At 45.7% G+C, this 21,660-nt stretch overlaps 1 protein-coding gene across 4 annotated transcripts in view; it reads left to right on the top strand.

Annotated features, from left to right (window-relative positions):
- The window catches only part of SLC4A8 (solute carrier family 4 member 8), a 109,665-nt gene that overhangs the window by 7,322 nt on the left and 80,683 nt on the right, over positions 1-21,660 (top strand). For 2 of the 4 annotated variants that reach the window (XM_086399376.1, XM_086399375.1), the window contains exon 1: positions 20,413-20,714. The exons of the other annotated variants lie outside the window; for them this stretch is intronic. In XM_086399376.1, the coding sequence (XP_086255502.1) occupies positions 20,670-20,714 (45 nt within the window). In that variant the 5' untranslated portion in view covers positions 20,413-20,669. Of the gene's footprint in view, positions 1-20,412; positions 20,715-21,660 lie in introns of those variants that run through there. 4 annotated transcript variants of the gene reach the window in all.

Below are 21,660 nucleotides of genomic sequence, written 5' to 3'. Positions count from 1 at the left end.
AGTTCATTCAGACTCATGTCCATTGAGTCAGTGATGCCATCCAGCCATCTCATCCTCTGTTGTCCCTTTCTCCTCCTGCCCCCAATCCCTCCCAGCATCAGAGTCTTCTCCAATGAGTCAACTCTTCGCATGAGGTGGCCAAAGTACTGGAGTTTCAGCTTTAGCATCATTCCTTCCAAAGTACCCCCAGGACTGATCTCCTTTAGAATGGACTGGTTGGATCTCCTTGCAGTCCAAGGGACTCTCGAGTCTTCTCCAACACCACAGTTCAAAAGCATCAATTCTTCAGCACTCAGCTTTCTTCACAGTCCAACTCTCACATCCATACATGACCACAGGAAAAACCATAGCCTTGACCAGACGGACCTTTGTTGGTAAAGTAATGTCTCTGCTTTTGAATATGCTATCTAGGTTGGTCATAACTTTCCTTCCAAGGAGTAAGCATCTTTTAATTTCATGGCTTCAATCACCATCTGCAGTGATGTTGGAGCCCCCAAAAATAAAGTCAGCCACTGTTTCCACTGTTTCCCCATCTATTTCCAATGAAGTGATGGGACCGGATGCCGTGATCTGCGTTTCTGAATGTTGAACTTTAAGCCAACTTTTTCACTCTCCACTTTCACTTTCATCAAGAGGCTTTTTAGTTCCTCTTTACTTTCTGCCATAAGGGTGGTGTCATCTGCATATCTGAGGTGATTGATATTTCTCCCAGCAATCTTGATTCCAGCTTGTGTTTCTTCCAGTTCAGCATCTCTCATGATGTACTTTGCATATAAGTTAAATAAGCAGGGTGACAATATACAGCCTTGACGTACTCCTTTTCCTATTTGGAACCAGTCTGTTGTTCCATGTCCAGTTCTAACTGCTGCTTCCTGACCTGCATACAGATTTCTCAAGAGGCAGGTCAGGTGGTCTGGTATTCCCATCTCTTTGAGAATTTTCCACAGTTTATTGTGATCCACACAATCAAAGGCTTTGGCATAGTCAATAAAGCAGAAATAGATGTTTTTCTGGAACTCTCTTGCTTTTTCCATGATCCAGTGGATGTTGGCAATTTGATCTCTGGTTCCTCTGCCTTTTCTAAAACCAACTTGAACATCAGGAAGTTCAGGTTCGTGTATTGCTGAAGCCTGGCTTGGAGAATTTTGAGCATTACTTTACTAGCATGTGAGATGAGTGCAATTGTGTGGTAGTTTGAGCATTCTTTGGCATTGCCTTTCTTTGGGATTGGAATGAAAACTGACCTTTTCCGGTCCTGTGGCCACTGCTGAGTTTTCCAAATATGCTGGCATATTGAGTGTAGCACTTTCACAGCATCATCTTTCAGGATTTGAAATAGCTCAACTAGTATAGTAAACTACTCCTATTCCTGGTCACCTAGTCTTCCTCCCAGGAGCAGACACTCTTACTAGTTTCTTTTGATTCTTTTTAGAAACATAGGGCAGAGAAGGAGTCATCCTGATTTTAGCAAGTACCATAAATAGTAATTTTTCATTATATTATCTGAAGAGGTTAAAGTTATTTTAAAAGCAATCAACTTATTGAGCTTTCTCTGTGGTTCTGATAGATTTCCAGTGGTCTCTCTTGGGTTTTCTAGGTAGATAGAATATCAACAGCATAGGATTTTTGCAAAGTGAAAAGAGTTTTGGAGTGAGACCTGGGATTGAATCTTGGCTTTGTCTGATTGAATGAATCAAACAACTCAGTCGCTCAGTCGTGTCCGACTCTTTGAGACCCCATGAACCGCAGCACGCCAGGCCTCCCTGTCCATCACCAACTCCCGGAGTAGCCTTTAAAAAATGTTGGCACTCTGCAGTGGCAGCCCATAAGTACAGAGGGGGCCTTTCCTCCAGGTGCGGTTGGCAGAGTGGGCAGAGGCCACACCCTGCCAAGTGCTGCTCCTCTGCCCTCTCCTGGGTTTGTTTTACCTGAATCTGCAGATACATCCGGAGGGCTTTGATCTCAGGCATTTCTAAACACTCAGCCATCAGGAGAGACTGAAGGGGAAGCCCTAAACTAATACAATCATCTTTTCTTTCTCCCTGAATGGAATGTGTGTTATATTTGCTGAGGGCAGATTAAAATAGATTTTACTGTTGAAATCATGGATTTATAGTTCTTTAAAGAGTTGCTGATTATCAGCAAAGTCTACAACCCCACCCCACCTGCAACATAACAGTGGGAAAAAAACAGTCCAGCGCGGTGGGAATGTGTAAATGTTTTCTCACACATGGGACCTACTGCCAGATAGGAAGATGGTGGTATTTGGTGAGGAGTGATACTAAGAAACACCTATAGTTAGTGAGGAAAAAACCCACATTCTTACTTACTCATAGAATTTTATAAGTTTGAAGGGATGCCCCAGAACATCTCTGATCCCTTTTTGTACTCCATGGAAAAGATGAATGGGGATGTAGCTTATCTAGTTTATTGGACCTTCGAGGAGCCTAAATGCACTCCTTTACATCTGACACCACCAGGAAAAGACAGGCCTGAGTGTGTGCCTTGATTGAAGTGCATCCTCCAGACTGCAGGAAGGTGAGACCGCATTCTATTGTCCTAACAAGGGTGAGCTCAAACTTTGAAAGGATACTGGCTCTGCTTATTAATTATCAGCTTTCCAGGTGACTTGGTGGTGAAGACTCTGCCTGACAATGTAGGAGACTCTGATGTAATAGAGTCTGGGTCGGGAAGATGCCCTCGAGGAGAAAATGGCAACTCACTCCAGTATTCTTGCCTGGGGAGTGCTATGGACGGAGGAACCTGGCAGGCTCCATAGATGGACATGACTGAGCAGATGATCATACACACACATACGTTCATTTTCAAGACTTAAAATATCCTGGGGTTCAGCTGTTACAGGAGGGTTATGGAAAACCGTTCCAGGCTTGCTGAACTATCGAGTGACTTAGCAGGTACAAACAAGGATGCCTCAAGAACAGAAAGAGGAGAAGCCCCACTGGAGCACCCTAGACACACTTTTAGAACCCTGATGGGCTCTGTAAAGTGTTATCCTGCCCTGGCTTCAGTACCCTGAGGAGGGTACTGAATTTGAAGGCTATAGTGGTCAGGGTATTTGACCTCCTGGCATTTTTCATCCCTTGGCCATTAGTTTAAGTTCAATATGGTGATTTCCTTGCCAGTGATGGGCAAAGAAAGGTGTTTTCTGGGAGCCTCCAAGACAGCTTTCATTCCTTTGAAAGAATAAGACACCCCCTGAAAAGCCTAAGAACAAAGCACACAGTGGCAGGGCCAACCAGAATTTGGACGACAGAACCTGGGCCGCCACTGACACTGTTGAGCTAGAGCTTATATTGCTCACAGGGTCCTTCCCATTCTGGAATCTGTTATGTGAGACAGCTTAGTGGACTGTTCTGGAGTCAAGGGCAAAGTATGGGGAACCTGTCCAAAGGGACCCATACCTCCTCTTAATGGCATTTTTGCTTTGAGTGTAGAAAAAGTAGAATTTTCTTCAGAACCTGGAAAGCAACAGTGAAAACAATCCTACCTGGGGAGTCAGAGAACGTCAGAGCCAATCTGATCCTCATCTCTTAACTCCCATGGTTGAGAAATTCATGTCTGAATGGGAGCCTTAGCCTGCTGCCCCCGTGAGCAGCTCCTCTGAGACTCACAGAGGAGGAAAACCCTGGAGCTGGGGCTCATGCACTTCTTGCCTTTGGGACCGGAGAGTAGGAGCCCAGGGAATGTTCTGGACACCTCATCCGTTCTTCACATGGTTACCCCACAGCCAGATGCTATGAGGAAGGCACGTTTCAGCCTATGGCCTGGGAGGCCCTGATAGAACTCCCCATAATCAAAGAGGCTTGAAGAGTAACGGCAGAGGGTCCTTCAGTTGGCTGCTGGTCTGTAATCATGGGCAAATTCAACCTTGGTTTTCTCTCCCTCTCTTTTTTTTCTGGTTCAACCTTGGTTTTCTCTCCCTCTCTCTTTTTTCTGGCCATTACATACTGCTTGTGGGATCTTAGTTTCCCAACCAGGGATCGAACCCGTGCCCCCTGCGGTGGAAGCACTGGACTGCCAGGGAAGTCCCTCAGTTTTCTTGTTTGGAAAGGAAGATATTGGAGTGGGTATTGTTGTGGAGTTTGATGAGATAAAGTATGTGAATCATTCGTACTCAGAATATAATATTAATAAATGACTTTCCTGATGGGCTTCTTGGGGGGCGCTAGAGGTAAAGAACCTGCCTGCCAGTACAGGAGATGTAAGAAACCCAGGTTCCATCCCTGGGTTGGGAAGCTCCCCTGGAGGAGGGCATGGCAACCCATTCCAGTCTTCTTGCCTGGAGAATCCCATGGACAGAGGAGCCTGGCGGGCTACAGTTCATGGGGTTGCAAAGAGTCAGACACGGCTGAAGCAACTTAACACACACACACACATGGCTTTAACTCCCCTGGAAGCTGTGCTGAGTCATTTTCAGCCTTTGGGCAGGAGCCTCACCGCTAGTTGGTGGGCTTGGGGGACTGGTGTTTGGTCTGGGTTTCAAGGCTCGGCAAGAATGACTCGTTGGCTCCTGCTCAAATTTCTTTCATTTTGGTTTGGTCCCTGAGCAGCTGAAAGCAGCGCAAGGGATAGAAACGAGAAAAGGACACATTCAGATGGCTGGTTGCTGCTCCCGTGTCTTCCGGTGTTAGTTCCCAGCATTGGGTGATGTTGGCAGCTGTGGGGAGAAGGAAGTGTGCTGGCAAGGACTGCGGAATTGCAGGTTGGCTGCCTCTAACTCCAGCTGCGTCACACCCAGAAACAATAAAATACTACGTAAGACAGTCATTCTGTTACTCAAGCCAGGTGTCCTGGGTCTAAAGTCCAAGCCTTGAAATTCTCCCTGGATAAGCCTTGGGGCAGTGTGTCTCCCCTTATCTGTCCAGGAGCTGCAGGCAGGCGGTTGTGTGTGTTAGTCGCTTCAGTCGTGTCTCTTTGTGACCCCATGGACTGTAGTCCACCAGGCTCCTCTATCCATGGGATTCTCCAGGCAAGGATACTGGAGTGGGTTGCTATTTCCTTCTCCAAGTGATCTTCCCAAACCAGGGGTCGAACCCGGGTCTCCTGTATTGCAGGCAGATTCTTTACCATCTAAGCGGGCGGTTGTTAGCCTGTAAAGAGCCTGATGAGTTGTGAGCAGGCCCCCCTTCCTCAGGGTAGATGCAGACCTGTGTCAGGGCACGACTTGGCAAGCTAAGGTTGATCAGGGCACAAGTTGCACGGCCACCCGGGCAGCCATGGAGCTCCTGCCTCTGTCCAGAGCCTGCCTCAGTGATCGCTCCTAGAGGCGGGTGTAGGGACTTCACTGTGGGTGAAGCCAGACTTGGGCAAACTCTAAGAATCTTCCCTGTAGCAGCTGTTGCTGGGTCCAAGAGTAGACCCAGATCTGACGCTGGGAGCAGCGTGGAGGAACTTGATGACCACCTTGGACTGGGGCTACCTGCTGAACACGCACATGTCAGTCTGTGAGGCTGACTCCTGACCAAATGCAGAGGAGACTGGAGAGCCTGACTGTGGATGGGGACAGATGGGGATTGGGACAAGGCCGGTCAAGTGGAAAGGACCGGCTTTCTTCTTTGTCTAGCATGTCTTCAGGGAACCACCTTTGATTCTTAGTCCCACAGAGTTCAGATGAGGCCCACCTCACTCCCCAGCACCAAGAGGTGGACCAATGATGTGCATATTTATGTATCTGTATGTTATACCCACGTGCAGAGGTCCTCTGGCCACTGTGATGGGTTTAGAGTTCAGCACATTACCCAAGCCAGGCTACCCAGAGCCTTCCCTGATATATTTCCTGGAACCAGCAAAAAAGAGATGGGCTGCCCCAGGCCCACACTTCTGATCTCCCACCCCACATGATCACTGATGGAATCATTAGTTGGGAAGTTGATGTTAAGTTCAGAGCAGCTAGTGGCCATTTTTGCTGTTACACGAGGATGGACAGGCAAACTGAGCATGGAGCCAACACTCAGAAAGCAGGCAGTGAAAATAAAGCACGGAGGAAACAATTTGTTCCTAGATTTCTCCCTTCCACGTTCTTTTTTTCCCCTTTCCTTCTCTGTTTTTCCTTTGCTTTCTTTCCCTCCACCCCTCTCTTCCTTCCTTTCTACTTTCCTTCCTTCTTCTTTTGGTTGAAAAATTTATTAAAAAAAAATAATGTTATTTACTTATTTTTGGCTGTGCTGAGTCTTCGCTGCTGCGCAGGCTTATCTCTAGCTGTAGAGAGCTGAGGCTACTCTCTAGTTGCAGTGCGCGGGCTTCTCATTGCAGTGGCTTCTCTTGTGGAGCTCGAGCTCTAGGGTGCTTGGGCGTCAGCAGTTGCAGCACGTGGGCTCAGTGGTTGCGGCTCCCAGGCTCCAGAGCACAGGCTCAATAGTTGTGGCACACGGGCTTAGTTGCTCTGCTGGATGTGGGATCCTCCCGAATCAGGGACTGAATCTGTGTCTCCTGTATTGGCAGGTGGATTCTTTACTGCTGAGCCCCAGGGAAGCCCTGGTTGAAAATTCTTTGAGTGTGTTTTTGTTACTTGCAACCCAAAGAAGCTGACCAATAAGCCATATGACACACTGAATTAATTTACTGCCACAGGGGAGCAGTAAAAGGGCTGTCTGTGTTTGTTTAAACACAAGCCTGGTAGAGAGGAACTTCGGAGAACAGCTTAGGAGATGACCCTTTTGAGGGCAGAGGAACAAAGCTGAGTGGTAACTTGTAGGGTGATGGGGTGAGGGTGAGGGGGCATTTATTGGATTGTGAGGGATGGACCACTCTCTAGGCTTTATCCCGTGAGCTACCCTTTGAACCAGACAATTTCCCAGATAGGACTTGGAGATAGCTGGAAGACCAGGAACTGGAGGGCTCCTTCTTGGGAGACCTCCCGGAGACTAGAGAGAAAGGGGCTGCTGCAGTCTGGCTTACCTCCCAGGCCCTCGGGGTATGGCATGCCTCAGGCCCTGTTAGTGCTTAGTGAGTTGGAGAGGTTGCCATTTCTCCACGTCATTACCAACTTAGGTTGATGCTCTGTGGCCAACTGTGTCCCCATGTTTGCTTTGGAGAAATTGTACCAAATTTCCTAGTGAGGTCTTCCCTGCTGAAGATAAAGAGTGCCCCTGTAACCTTCCTTTGTGCAAATCTTTGGCCATTTTCCTAGGGTTACCTGCTCGAAGTGGAATTGCTGAGTCAGAGGCTATGAATATTATTAAGGTTTTTGATTCTTATTCCAGGAGGCACTATTATCCATTACTAGAAAAAGAGATGTAAAAGTCCCCACTCTTGTCGGCTAGGAGATAGCTAATGGTTAAGTAACTAGTGTAAGAGGTGACCTGTTTTTCAGAGAAACAGAGCCATATCATAATGTCTGTAATAAATCGAATTAGATCATAAAATGTGGTGTGAGTGCAGCAGATCACATAGCATTAAAGAAATTGGACTGCCTGGTTCCCTGGAGATACTCAGGTCAGAAAGCACCAGACAGATGTAATGGGGTTATCAGTGTGCTTCCCTGAGAGGAGGAAGTGGGGGCAGCAAAAGCTGACGTTGCATTTACTGAAGGTGACTTCTGTGTAATTGGGGTTAGGACCATCGGAGGGCAAAGAACTAGCATTTCTCTCTCAGGGAGCTCTCTGTTTAATGAGAGAGATCACCAGCTACAAATCAAATTATCCCTGGAGGGAGATTTTGCCCTGGACTAAGCAGTAATGTTCTAACATTTGGTCCACAGTTGGCATGGTTAATGCACACGGAAGCTCCGTGGAGGCTGTAAAGCGTCCCTGGTGTGGGCTGCAGTGCTGGGCCCTAGGGAGTCAGAGATGAAAGACTCAGTCCCTGTCTGTAAGGAGGTCATGGTCCACCGAACGAATCTTCTAGAATGAGCTGTAGTGTAATAGAGGAATGTGTGGAGGAGGTCCAGGATGGCACAAAGGAGGGAGTGATTAACTTACCTGCTGGAGGAGGAGGTGAGGTGGTCTGGTTTGCAAAGAAAGAGTAGAGGATTGCCAAGTGGGCAAGTGGGGGGAGGCACAGGTAGAGGGTGGGGCATCCGTGTGACCTGAGTGGCCCCACAATTTGGACTGCAAATACGCCTCAGCTCGTCCCCAGAATTTAGTGCTCAGATCCTGCCAGAGTAGATTCAGAAGCTTAGCCTGGGGCTCTCTGAGGCTCCTCTCTCTCCCCAGCATCCCTGTGGTCACTGGTGTTGAGTAACAGCAGAGCCATTGTGATCCTGGCTCAGCGGCCAGCTTGTTGCAAAGGGGGCCAAAGTTAATGAGGAACCAGCCCAGGCCACCCGGTCCTCAGGGCAAAATCGGAGGCGTGAGGAAGGGTGCTGGAGTGATGTTTTGCCCTGAGAAGGCATCAGCCTTGCACTCCTGGGTGGACCAGTCAGAATTTCCCACTTTAAACTCTTGGTTTTTCCACCTGGCCCCTTCTAGCTGGCGCACAGCCTCCTGCCCGAGTAGTGTAGAGTGCAGATTCTAATCCTAGATGTCTGTGTTTGTTTCCTACAGCTGCTATGACAAACTACCATGCACTGAGTGGCTTAAAACAGAAATTTATTGTCTTATGATTCTGGAGAAATCTGCAGGGCCATGCTCCCTCTAAAACCTGTAGGGGACCCTTCCTTGCCTCTTCTTAGCTTCTGGTGGTTTATCATCCTTCTTTGACATTCCCTGGACCAGAGACACATCTCTCCAATCCTCCATCCTCACATGGAGTTCTCCCTGTGTCCTTCTCTGTCTTTACATGGTTGTCACTTTATTTTTTTAAAGTCTTTAATAAATTTGTTACAATATTGCTTTTGTTTTATGTTTTGGTTTTTTGGCCACCAGGCATGGGGGAACTTAGCTCTTTGAGGAGGAATTGAACCCACACCCACTGCAATGGAAGGCAAAGTCTTAACCACTGGGTTGTCAGGGAAGTCCTGGCTGTCACTTTATAAGGACACTGGTCACACTGGATTAGGTGCCTGCTCTACTCCAGTGTGGGCTTCCCAGGTGACTCTAGTGGTAAAGAACCTGCCTGCTAAGACAGGAGATGTAATAGACGTGGGTTTGATCCCTGGGTTGGGAAGATCCCCTGGAGGAGGGCATAGCAACCTACTCCAGTAGTCTTGCCTGGAGAAGTCCTTGGACAGAGGAGCCTGGCAGGCTACAGTCCATAGGGTTGCACAGAGTCAGACACGACTGAAGTGACTTAGCCAGACACGTGCGCTACTCCAGTAGCACTTTCCTGGTGGCTCAGTGGTAAAGAATCCACCTCCAATGCAGGAGAAACAGATTTGATCCCTGGGTCAGGAAGATCTCCTGGAGAAGGAAATGGCAACCCATCCCAATATTCTTGCCTGGGAAATATCATGGACAGAGGAGCCTGGTGGGCTAGAGTCTATGTGGTTGCAAAAGAGTTGGACATGACTTAGCCACTACATAGCTACTCCAGTGTAGCACAATTACACCTGTGCTGCTAAGTTGCTTCAGTCGTGTCCGACTCTGTGCGACCCCATAGACGGCAGCCCACTGGGCTCCCCCGTCCCTGGGATTCTCCAGGCAAGAACACTGGAGTGGGTTGTCATTTCCTTTTCCAATGCATGAAAGTGAAAAGTGAAAGTGAAGTAGCTCAGTCGTGTCCAACTCCTAGTGACCCCATGGACTGCAGCCCACCAGGCTCCTCCATCCATGGGATTTTCCAGGCAAGAGTACTGGAGTGGGGTGCCATTGCCTTCTCCAATTACACCTGTAGTGACCATCTATTTCCAAATGAAGTCACTTTCTGAGGTAAAAGGGCTTAGGACTTCAACATAGCTTTTTGCTGCTCTTGGGGTGGGGGCATAATTTAATCTGTAACAGCATCTCTCAGACACATCGGAAAGCCTGCGGAGGGCAACGAAGGCCTGCCAGCTCCCAGGGCACTGAAGTACCTCCCACTCAGGGGTGATACTCCGGGAACACAGTGTTCACATCTTTCTGCTTAAAGACCCAAGGCTGCCTGGGGTTGTGGCTACAGGTGTGGGTTCCCGGAAGCTGGGGCTCTGCCATACCACAATGATGTTGGGTCTAGAGAAGCTTGTATAGTTGAGTCCCTGTCAAGGGAGCCACTTTGGGGCTTGTTCACAGCCATTCTTCAGGGAAAGAGGCTCCCAGTGTAATGTCCAGACCTTTTCCTTTCCAGAACAGGTTAAGATGTGAGGAACGGATGTAATTGTGACCCAGTTTTTTTTTCCTCCAGAATTTTCCTGGATATTTTTGTTTTCCCATTAAAGAAATAAACCCTGTTGGTAGTTTTACTATGATATCCTGAAACTTACAGATGAATAAAAAGGAGGATTAATAGTTTTAATAAAATTGAGTTTTCTCTGCAAGATGCAGATGTGCTTTTCAGTTTACTCCAGACTCCTTTCATGCCACTCAGCAGCAGTTTTCATGTCGTTCTTGCATGTTATGTGTCCGCTTAATTTTGTCATCTCTACTTCTTACTGTAATGGGCATCTATTCTTCATTCTGTTACCTAATCAGCTGTGCTTAGTGTTATAGGAAAGCTATTGATTTTTGCATGGTAATCTTGTACCAAGACACATTTCTGGTGTCTTTTAAAAAAAGTAATTATTTATTTGGCTATGCTGGGTCTCAGTTGTGAAGCCCAGGCTTTGTTGCTTCATGGCTTGTGGGATCTTCCCAGACCAGGAATTGAACTGGTGTCCCTTGAATTGCAAGGCAGATTCTTAACCACTGGACTACCAGGGAAGCCCTTCACAGAATTTTAGATGATGGCCATTCTGACCGGTGTGAGCTGATACCTCATTGTAGCCTTGATTTGCATTTCTCCAATAATTAGCAATATTGAGCATCTTTTCACATCTGTCTTCTTTGAAGAAAAGTCTGTTCATTTCCAAGGCAAACCATACAATGTCACAGTAATCCTAGTCTATGCCCTGACCAGTAATGCTAAAAAAGCTGAAGTTGAACGGTTCTATGAAGAACTATAAGACCTTCTAGAATTAAAACCCAAAATAGAGGTCCTTTTCATTATAGGGGACTGGAATGCAAATTTAGGAAGTCAAGAGATACCTGGAGTAACAGGCAAATTTGGCCTTGGAGTACAAAATGAAGCAGGTAAGGCTAATGGAATTTTGCCAAGAGAACGCACTGGTCATAGCAAACACCGTCTTTCAACAACACAAGAGAAGACTCTACACATGCACATCATCAGATTGTCAATACCAAAATCAGATTGATTATATTCTTTGCAGCCAAAGATGGAGAAGCTCTATACAGTCAGCAAAAACAAGACCGGGAGCTGACTGTGGCTCATATCATGAACTCCTTATTGCCAAATTCAGACTGAACTTGAAGAAAGTAGGGGAAACCCCCAGACCATTCAGGTATGACCTAAATCAAATCCTTTAAGATTATACAGTAGAAGTGACAAATAGATTCTAGGGATTAGATCTGATAGAGTGCCTGAAGAACTATGGACAAAGGTTCGTGACATTGTACAAGAGACAAGGATCAAGACCATCCCCAAGAAAAAGAAATGTAAAAAGGCAAATGGTTGTCTGAGGAGGCCTTACAAATAGCTGAGAAAAGAAGGGAAGCTCAAAGCAAAGGAGAAAAGGAAAGATACACCCATTTGAATGCAGAGTTCCAAAACATAGCAAGGAGAGATAAAAAAGCCTTCCTCAGTGATCGGTGCAAAGAAAAAGAGGAAAACAACAGAATGGGAAAGACTAGAGATCTTTTCAAGAAAATTAGAGATACCAACAGAACATTTCATGCAAAGATGGGCACAATAAAGGACAGAAGTGGTATAGACCTAACAGAAGCAGAAGATACTAAGAAGAGGTGGCAACGATACACAGAAGAACTATACAAAAAAGATTTTCATGACCCAGATAACCACGATGGTGTGATCACTCACCTAGAGCCAGACATCCTGGAATGCGAAGTCAAGTGGGCCTTAGGAAGCATCACTATGAACAAAGCTAGTGGAGGTGATGGAATTCTAGCTGAACTATTTCAAACCCTAAAAGATGATGCTGTGAAGGTGCTGCACTCAATATGCCAGCAAATTTGGAATACTCAGCAGTGGCCACAGGACTGGAAAAAGTCAGTTTTCATTCTGATCCCAAAGAAAGGCAATGCCAAAGAATGCTCAAACTACTGCACAATTGCACTCATCTCACACACTAGTAAAGTAATGCTCAAAATTCTTCAAGCCAGGCTTCAACATTATGTGAACCGTGAACTTTCAGATGTTCAAACTGGATTTAGAAAAGGCAGAGAACAGAGATCTGAACCAGATATCAAATTGCCAACATCCGTTGGATTGTTAAAAAAGCAAGAGAGTTCCAGAAAAACATCTACTTCTGCTTTATTGACTATGCCAAAGCCTTTGACTGTGTGGATCACAATAAACTGTGGAAAGTTCTTCAAGAGATGGGAATACCAGACCCCGTTACCTGCCTCCTGAGAAATCTGTATGCAGGACAAGAAGCAGCAGTTAGAACTGGACATGGAACAACAGACTGGTTCCAAATTGGGAAAGGAATACATCAAAGCTGTATATTGTCACCCTGCTTATTTAACTTAGATGCAGAGTATATCAGGCGAAATGCCAGGCTGGATAAAGCACAAGCTGGAATCAAGATTGCCAGGATAAATATCAATAACCTCTATATGCAGATGACACCACCCTTATGGCAGAAAGTGAAGAAGAACTCAAGAGCCTCTTGATGAAAGTGAAAGAGGAGAGTAAAAAAGTTGGCTTAAAACTCAACATTCAGAAAACTAAGATCATGGCATCCAGTCCCATCACTTCATGGCAAATAGATGGGGAAACAATGAAAACAGTGACAGACTTTATGTTCTTGAGCTCCCAAATCACTGCAGATGGTGACTGCAGCCGTGAAATTAAAAGACATTTGCTCCTTGGAAGAAAAGCTATGTCTAACCTAGACAGCATATTAAAAAGCAGAGACATTACTTCACCAACAAAGGTCCGTCTAGTCAAAGCTATGGTTTTTCTAGTAGTCATGTATGGATATGAGAGTTGGACTATAAAGAAAGCTGAGCACCAAAGAATTGATGCTTTTGAACTGTGGTGTTGGAGAAGACTCTTGAGACTCCTTTGGACTGCAAAGAGATCCAACCAGTCCATCCTAAAGGAAATCAGTCCTGAATATTCATTGGAAGGACTGATGCTGAAGCTGAAACTCCAATACTTGGGCCACCTGATGTGCAGAACTGACTTGTTGGAAAAGACCTGATGCTGGGAGAGATTGAAGGCAGGAGGAGAAGGGGACAACAGAGGATGAGATGGTTGGATGGCATCAGCAACTCGATGGATGGACATGAGTTTGAGGAAGCTTGGGGAGTTGGTGATGGACAGGGAAGCCTGGTGTGCTGCAGCCCATGGGGTCGCAGAGTCAGACAGGACTGAGCAACTGAACTATTTAAGTCTTCTACACATTTATTTATTTTTTTAATGTTGAGCTGTATGAACTCTTTGTAATATTTTGGACATCAGTCCCTTGTTGGTTATATTGTAAATATTTTCTCCCATTCTGTAGGTTGTCTTTTCATTTTGTTTATGGTTTTCTTTGTCGTGCAAAAGCTTTTAAGTTTAATTAGGTCCTACTTAATTTTGCTTTTATTTTCATTACTCTAGGAGATCAAAAAAATATTGCTGTGGTTTATGTCAATGAGTGTTCTATGTTTTCCTCTAGGAGTTTAATAGTATCCAGTCTTACACTTAACTCTTTTATCTATTTTGAGTTTATTTTTGTATATGGTGTTGGAATATAGGCCTTTTACGTCCCTTCCAACAATTTTTAGAGGGCAGGGGCAAGAAGTTCTGGAGAAATCTCAACAGATATATAGGTTGTAATCAAATTGTAATGGCCCTTCTTCATTTTGCCTACCCCAAACAAAGCTGAGTGCTTCTATATCTGCTTCAGGGCTGAATTTTTTTCTCTGCTATTCATTGACTGCCCATTTCACAGTCCTAGCTGTTCTTGGTAAATCTAGCAAATATTCTTTCTTGTATTTTATAAGAAAGGACCAGAGAAACTCTACCTTCTTTAAAAAAGGAGGGTGGTCGTTTCAATTTGGCAAAAGATTAGAGGTGGAAAAAGATAAATTCATGAGATACATTCAGATTCTATGTCTATTCCCTTTTGCCCCAGCCCAGAAGTCTGAATGGGTCTCCCACTTAAAAAAAAAAATTAACTGCAAAATAAAAGGCCCTGAGTGGTGTTTTAGTGGGAGTAAGAGTATCTTGGATTGAATTTATATCTGTGTCAGATAATGTGTTTCTAGAGATAAGCAGTAATCGTTATTTTCAGAACCTCATGAGAGTTTGTTCAGTAAAGTAATGAATGGGTATTACTGACAAGCTTTCCAAGGTAGAAATTACATGCAACTGTAATCGGATGGTAAAAGGTAATAGAGGAGAAGCCCTTGGTTTCTGCTATGGGGAGTTCATGTCATTTCTAAAGGAGATTCACAATTTACTGTTCAATTGAAGCCAATTCAATTTTATGCAGGAAAGGGCTGCATGGAATTGTATTTCTAGGAATCCACACAAACCATGAAAAGCATGAGTAGTTCTTCACTGAGCTCTGTTGTTAACTGGCTTGGGCAAGTCCCTGTTCCAGGCTTACTTCAGCTTTCCAGTCTGTGAAATATTCTGTGTACATTTACAGTCCCATTTGAGAGAAATGAGGTAAGGTGATAAAAACGTTGAGTATATAGAATTATACAGATGTGAAGCACTGAATCTGCAGCAACCTTAAGGATATCCCAGGCCTACTGGTTAAACATGAAATAAGAACTTCTGTACAGGCTCAAGAGATCTTATCCCCAAGAAGATAAGACAGGGAGTAAAACCACTGTAAACACACTTGATTTCTAAGCAGGGTGAGGTTTGGTTAGAAACGGATAAGATAAATGTATTTAATGAATACAAATGTGTTCGAATCTGATAGCAAGTACTTGGCAAGTGGTCCTTGGTTAACACCTACTTCTCCTGAATTCCTGAATGACTTCCTATGTGGATCTGGAAGTACCAAAGCTTCTTTCTTCAAAGCTTACTTTTCTGTTTCGTTCTAATCTCTTTCTGTTTCTTATCTAATCTGTTTCTGTTTTGTGCTAATCCCTCTATTAGTCCTTTCCTTCTGCCTCTGTCCAAATATCTCAGTTGTGACCCCAGAGAAAGGAGAAGGAGGTTTTTGCCAGTTTGAATGGGTTCTGTCTACCAGAGCCTTTCTGGAGCAAGAGTCTGGAGCAAGGTGTAAATGAGTACAGTATAGGCAATTCCTTTTCTTTCACCTATCATTGTATTTCATATTTATTTATTTTTGGTGCTCGGGCTTTTGCTGTGAGTGGGGGCTATTCTGTAGTTGTGGTGTGCGGGCTTCTCATTTCAGTGGCTTCTCTTGTTTCGAGCAGGGGTTCTAGGTGCTCAGGTTTCAGCAGTTCGCCTGGGCTTAGTTGTCCTGAGGCATGTGGATCTTCCTGAACCACGGATTGAACCTGTGTCCCCTGCCTTGGCAGGCAGATTCTTATCCATTGGACCACCAGGGAAGCCCTCTTTTTAAATATATACTTTATTGTTTGTTTATTTTAATTTTAGTTGTTCTGCATCTTCCTGCTTTGTGTGGGCTTTCTCTAGTTATCGCTAGCAGGCACTACTCTTTGTTGTGGTGCTCAGGCTTCTCACTGCTGTGACTTTTCTTGTTGTGGAGCACAGACTCTAAGTGCTCGGCCTTCAGTAGCTGTGGCACTCGGGCTCTAGAGTGCTGGCTCAGTAGTTGTGGTGCCTGGGCTTAGTTGCTCCACGGCATGTGGAATCTTCCTGGACCAGGGATCAAACTTGTGTCCCCTGCGCTGGCAGGCGGATTCTTAGCTGCTGTACCACCAAGGAAGTCCAGTCCTCTTTTTAAAAACTTTTCTGGCCATGCCGCACAGCTAGCGTGATCTTAGTTCTCCAACCAGGGATTGAACCCCAGGTCCGTGGTCGTAAACGTGCCAAGTCCTAACCACTGAACCCGCCAGGGAATCCCCCAGTGTAGGCGATTTCTATGGATGATGTTGATGATGACGAATGGAGGGAGAGTGATTTTCGCAGGCAAGAGTCAGTTTGTGTAGCATTTTGTTGTTTTTCTGTATGATGTATAGTGTCCCAGGCTGGCAGCCTGCTGTGAACTAAGAAAACTGTATTCTGTAGTCTCTCTAGATATGCTGTGACTTGGCCAGGGCTGACTGCGTACCGTGCACCTGCATGACCTTTTCAGCTTGACAAAGAATAGTGTCTCTCTCCGGCTCCCCGCTCCCTCCACAGGAAATGCTCCCAGACGACCGCACAATAAGCCCTAATTAAGTCTTTCCTCGAATCCTGACGTCTTTTCCTCCAAACTTTCCTTGGTTTTTGATGTATAATTAAGAGGAATGTGGAGAAACCAAACCAGGCATAAGATGCAGCTGGGATTGGGTCACTACCTAATGGCAAGTAAAGACTAAAACCTCTGCCCTGGCAGCTCTTTTGACAGTTTAAACTGGGCAAGAAACATGGTACATAGATGGAGAAATTAAGATGCTTTTGATGGAAAAATTGGTTGCAATTATGTGAGAACATTTCCTCAGACCTTTTGAGTTACTTGTGTTGCGTGCCTTTTTTGTCTCTGAATAAGAGAATCTCAATGTTTTCCAGCCAATATTTAAAAATAATACAGGTAAGGTGGTTAGTGCTTCCCTGGGCAGGCTGTGAACACATCCTTAACAATGAGATGCAAAATTTGGGTCTCTGTCTACTTATCTAAAAAGTGAGTCCCACAGATTTTATCATGTCCCCAGAGGTTCAAGACCTAACCTCTCCCCACCAAAGTTTAAGAACACTAGTATTAGAGAAAGGAAGGATCTAGAGACAAAGATGGAAGTCACAAAGGGAGGGTGGAGCTTCTAAAGTTCGGGAAGGACTAAAGTCCAGGCAGCCCCATGGGAGGCAGTAAGTGGTTACATGGGTATACCCTGTAATGAGGTACTTCTGAGCTCAGACTCAGGGTCTCCATTTATAAACTGTGCTTGCTGTGTGAACTGGGCTAGCTTACATCTCTAAGCCTCCGTCTTCAGTGTTCTCATCTGTAAAATGATGGAGGAGATAGAACCTACCTCACAGAGTTGTTGCAAGCCTTCTTGCTTCCCTGTGAGATGTGCGTGTGTCTGTATGTGTGTCTGTGTGTGTGCATGTGGGGTCTCTGTCTCTACCCATATTTTGCATTTTCCTCTCTATTTTGTGTCTCCTCCTCCAAGAATTCTGTGCAGGCCTCAGAAGTTTCTGAGTTCTTGTTTTGCTGGGTTCTCCGCCCAACCCCCCGCCCCACCCCACCCCCCCAACTCCCGCTTTCTTTAGAAGAATAATCAGTGTGAGGTGGTATCCTTGGCTGAACATCTTCCTCCTTCCAGGTCCATCCACACCTCTTTGCTGGCCAGGCTGAGAGCGGCATATTTGCTCCTTTCCAAGCTGTGTAGAGAGCTGAAGGTGCCGGCAGCCTAGTGCCTGGGGCCTGGAGCCAACGAGCTCGCCTTCTTTGGGACGGAGAACACAAAACAGCCCTGGGAGGGGAGAGCCTGTCTCTGCAGACAGACAGCTGCCTCAGGGCAGTCTTGCAGCCGCCTCTGCAGCCAATTCCTTTTGTAATTTGCACAATAGACCAGAAGATGGGGCTCTTGACCCTGGAGTCAAAAGCCAGAGGCTCTGACTTTTTCTACATTTGAACTGGAGTCAAATCAGACTTGTAGAGCTCTTAGTAGTAATCCTCTCCTGCTTCTTCTCTGTGCCCTGACAACTCGTGCCCACTCTCATGAGAGCACCATGAGCTGGCTCTTTAGGGAGTGGCAAATGGAGGGCACATCTTTCTTCTGGTCACCATCCTTGGCCCCTCCAGAATTGCCATGTTGCCAGTCAGCCTAAATGACCCCCTGCCTCAGCTTCCCCCCTTTAATCCACCTTGCCCCCAATCGCAGATTTCACCAATGGTACCACTTACATAGGACAGTGTCATATAGTGGCCAGGGACTCTAAACTCAGACAGATCCATCCTTGACTCATCAAATGAGACTCTCCTCACCTCCTCAGAAAAGCCCTCCCTGACCATCCCATCTACAGTAGCTCTCTCCACCCCCCTGGCCAATACTCTATCACATAACTTTGCAGTTTATTTCATTGCAGCTCTCATAATCTGTACTTGTGTTCATTTTTACTTGTTTGCTGTTTCTCCACTAGATTGCAAGGCTCAAGAGGTGATCAGATCCCAGCCTAATATCTACTTAACCTTGAGAAAGTTGCTAAACTTCTCAGCCTCAGTTTTCTTATCATTGAAATGGATAAACTATGACGTGTTAGGAATATTAAATGACACAGTGCATTTATACCACTAAACCCAGGTCCTGGTGTGTGGGCAAATTCTTTAAAATTTTCTACACTATCATATTTTCTATCATATGAGAAACAAAAAAGTCTGAACTGATTAGCTGTTTCTCCATAACTTGGTCATTTTTTCTTTACCACAATTTTTATTTCCTACTGCTCTTCTCCATACCTTTCTGCTTTGGTCCAAATTGTGGCTATCCTGAATGGGTCTTATGCTTTCCTGGTTGCTAAGTCATTCCCTAAGAACTAAGATGCTTGCTCTCCTTACTCTGGCTTGACTGTTTTTGGGTTTAACCCAAACCAATGTCCTCTGTGTCATGTTCCAAGTAAAAAAAAATTATTTTCTCTTGGAAATTTGTATAATCTTTGTGGTCTATATAACTTATATGGCTCTTGTTTTATGTTCTATTATCTTGTCATCATATTAACATTTTTCTCTTCTAAATTTTTATAACCTTTGTTGTCTATACTTTATTACTCATATGGCTCTTGTTTTATATTCTGTTATCTTGCCATCATATTAACATATATCCTGTTCCCCTGATTAGACCATAAGCCCTCTGGAGATACATATTTTATTTTAGATTCTGCTGCATCTTCAGTGACATTTGGGCTTGTACTTTGTGTTTAATATGTTTTTGGTTAGACTGAATTAAAAGTACATATATTCACTTATATATTTATAAGTTATATTTATTTATATATACTTATATAACTTACATATTTATAATTATGTTCTATGTGCCCAGCATTCTTTGAGGCTTTGTACAGAAGGGCATAAGAAAAATAATTATTTCCTTCAAAAAATGACAATGTTACAGTAAGCTAAAGTTAACATTTAATTAAAGTACTTGACCATAGCATGGTATAAGGAAGGTATAAGGAAGGTATGAAGTGCTATGAAGATTCAAAGGGGAGTGATGACATGTCTTAGGGGTATTGAGGAGAGTAGAATAAAGTTTCTTTGAAGAGGTGGCCTTTGAGGTTGACTTTGAAGTATGATTAAGGTTTTGATGGGCAAAAATGGGGTTGAATTACAGATTCAAGGGACAGGATTAGTGAAGAGGTCAACAGAGACTGGGGAAATGAACACTAAGGCTCAGAAATGGGCCCAAGACCTTAAATTGAAGACTGGAAATATGGTTCTGCCTCAGGGGCACGGAAGCACAAACTTGGTTCAGATTTCAGAGCCAGAGCAAGCAATGGTATGCAGGGGTTGAACATTTAATGTGCACCAGCCAGGCTATGCTCCCCAGTGTAGTTTCTTCGGAGGCTGAGAATGATTTGCACCTGCTCTTTTTCTTTTAATAATGTGGACTCTCCTACCGTCTGATGTGATAGTGGACATAAAGGAAAAGACCCCTTTCCTCCTCTTGGGGACAGAGGGTTGGTTGGATTATGGCCAGTCTCTCTTGTTTTAAACCCAAATCAAATTGAATGTGTTACTCATGGGTTTCTAACTTTGCCTTAAATCAGTAGTTATTCTTTTGTTAAATAATTTGCCCTAGATTATTTCTCAGAAAAGTTGGAAGCATTTTTGTGGAATTGTTTCAATCATCTTCTGTAGCTCAACCCCGTGCTTTTCACTGCCAACCCGAGGCCCAGGGAGAAGACCTGTATCATAGTCAATCTGTGTAGGGGAATAGATCACTGCCTGCCTGCTTCTCTTTGATACTATTGAATCTGGCCACTAGCTCGAGGACAAGTAATTTGAGAAGGCCCTTCCCTCTCATTCTGTTACTTCCTTCTGCAAGCTCAAGGGATGGTTCCCCAGAATTTAAAAATGATTATTACCAAGGAATAAAATCATGATAGACAAACCTGACACTTTCTCAGTTTTCAAGGGTCAGGTGCATCCTCAAATAGAACCACGAGATCTTCAATTTCTAGCAAGCAGTTGGGAGGACCTTCAAGCCCAGAGGCCCCTGAAGGGAGGGAGGCGGTTTCCATGGCAACCGGGCCCGGGAGCGGTTGGCTCCCCCGGCTCCCTTCTCCACCTCCTGGTAGCCCAGGGTACCGCCGGACAGCGTCCTCCCGTGCTCCGCGCCCTGATTGGCTGTGCAGGCCGCGCGCTGATTGGCTGCGGCGAAGCCTCGCGGGCCGGTGGCTATGGAGGCGGCGGCGGTTGATGGTTGACCGTTGGCACCAGGGTAGGGGTCGCCGCTCGGGCGATCTGATCAAACCCGACCGGAGTGCGTGGCCTGCTGACGTTCGGCCTGGACCCCGCGCGCGAGACCTAGTTGGGCTCCGCCATGCCGGCAGGGAGTAACGATCCGGATGGCGTCCTCAGCTATCAGGTAGGGCCCCGCCTCCCGCCCCTCCCAGGGGCTCAGCCTCCTCATCCTCTGCCCACCCTCCTTTCTCTGCCCCCGGGCCGGGGCTTCGCAGGCCACTCCCTGAGGGCGAGGGGAGGCCAGCCCGCGACACCAGGGGGCGCTCCGGGCGGTCGGGGATCGGGCCCGGGCTGCGAGAGGGTGACCTTGGGCCAAATCGGGAGCCGCATCCTTTGCGTGGCCAGCTGAGGAGCCCTGACGGCCCGCGGCCGGTGACCTCTGTTCTGCTCAGGTCCTCCTTGCTGGGAAAGAGGCAGGCTTCTGGCCTTGTCGCGTCCTGCTGGAACGTGGGAGAAAGGATAGCCAGGGACCTTGCTCTGGTGGGGCAGGTTTCCTCTTTGTGTTTTATTAATGGGGCTTTCTGGTTCCTTACTGGCTCAGAGGAAGAACTGGAAAAGACTGGAGGCTGGGACCAAACGCTCAGCCTTGTTCGTGTGCATAAAACTCCCTTCATTCCATGGCACAGACGGGCTGACAAGTTCTGGATAGCGAAGTGGAGAGAGGCTGGAAAAGTGCTGAGGGGTCAGGAACAGGTGTTTACTTAAAGCAATGAAGAAACAGGTTTAAGCAACTGATAACTGTTGGGGTGGCTAATGTAAGGTAAAGCATTGGACTGGGCGTCAGAGACTGTAGGTTCAAATCTACATCTGCCTCACATGGGCTTTGTGACCTTGAATAAGTCACTTGCCTCTTTGAATCACATTTCCCCATCTAGTAAAGTAGGGATAAGAATACCTGCTTTGCTTACTTCACAGGGTGGTTTTGAGAACTAAATGAGCAGCTGTTTGGGAAGGGGCTTTGTGAAACGATGTGGCAACCAGTATAGGAGAGATAACTCATTGAATTCTCACTCCCCACTTTCCTGTGCCCATCAGGTGATGATATGCTCATTGCTCTGCAAAGAGATATT

This window comes from Bos grunniens, chromosome 5, assembly GCF_055505025.1.
Source record: "Bos grunniens cultivar Pamir isolate PY7600 chromosome 5, Bosgru_T2T1.0, whole genome shotgun sequence".
NCBI lineage: Eukaryota > Metazoa > Chordata > Mammalia > Artiodactyla > Bovidae > Bos > Bos grunniens.
Note: the sequence above shows the minus strand (reverse complement) of the source record. Positions and strands in the feature narration are given on the sequence as shown.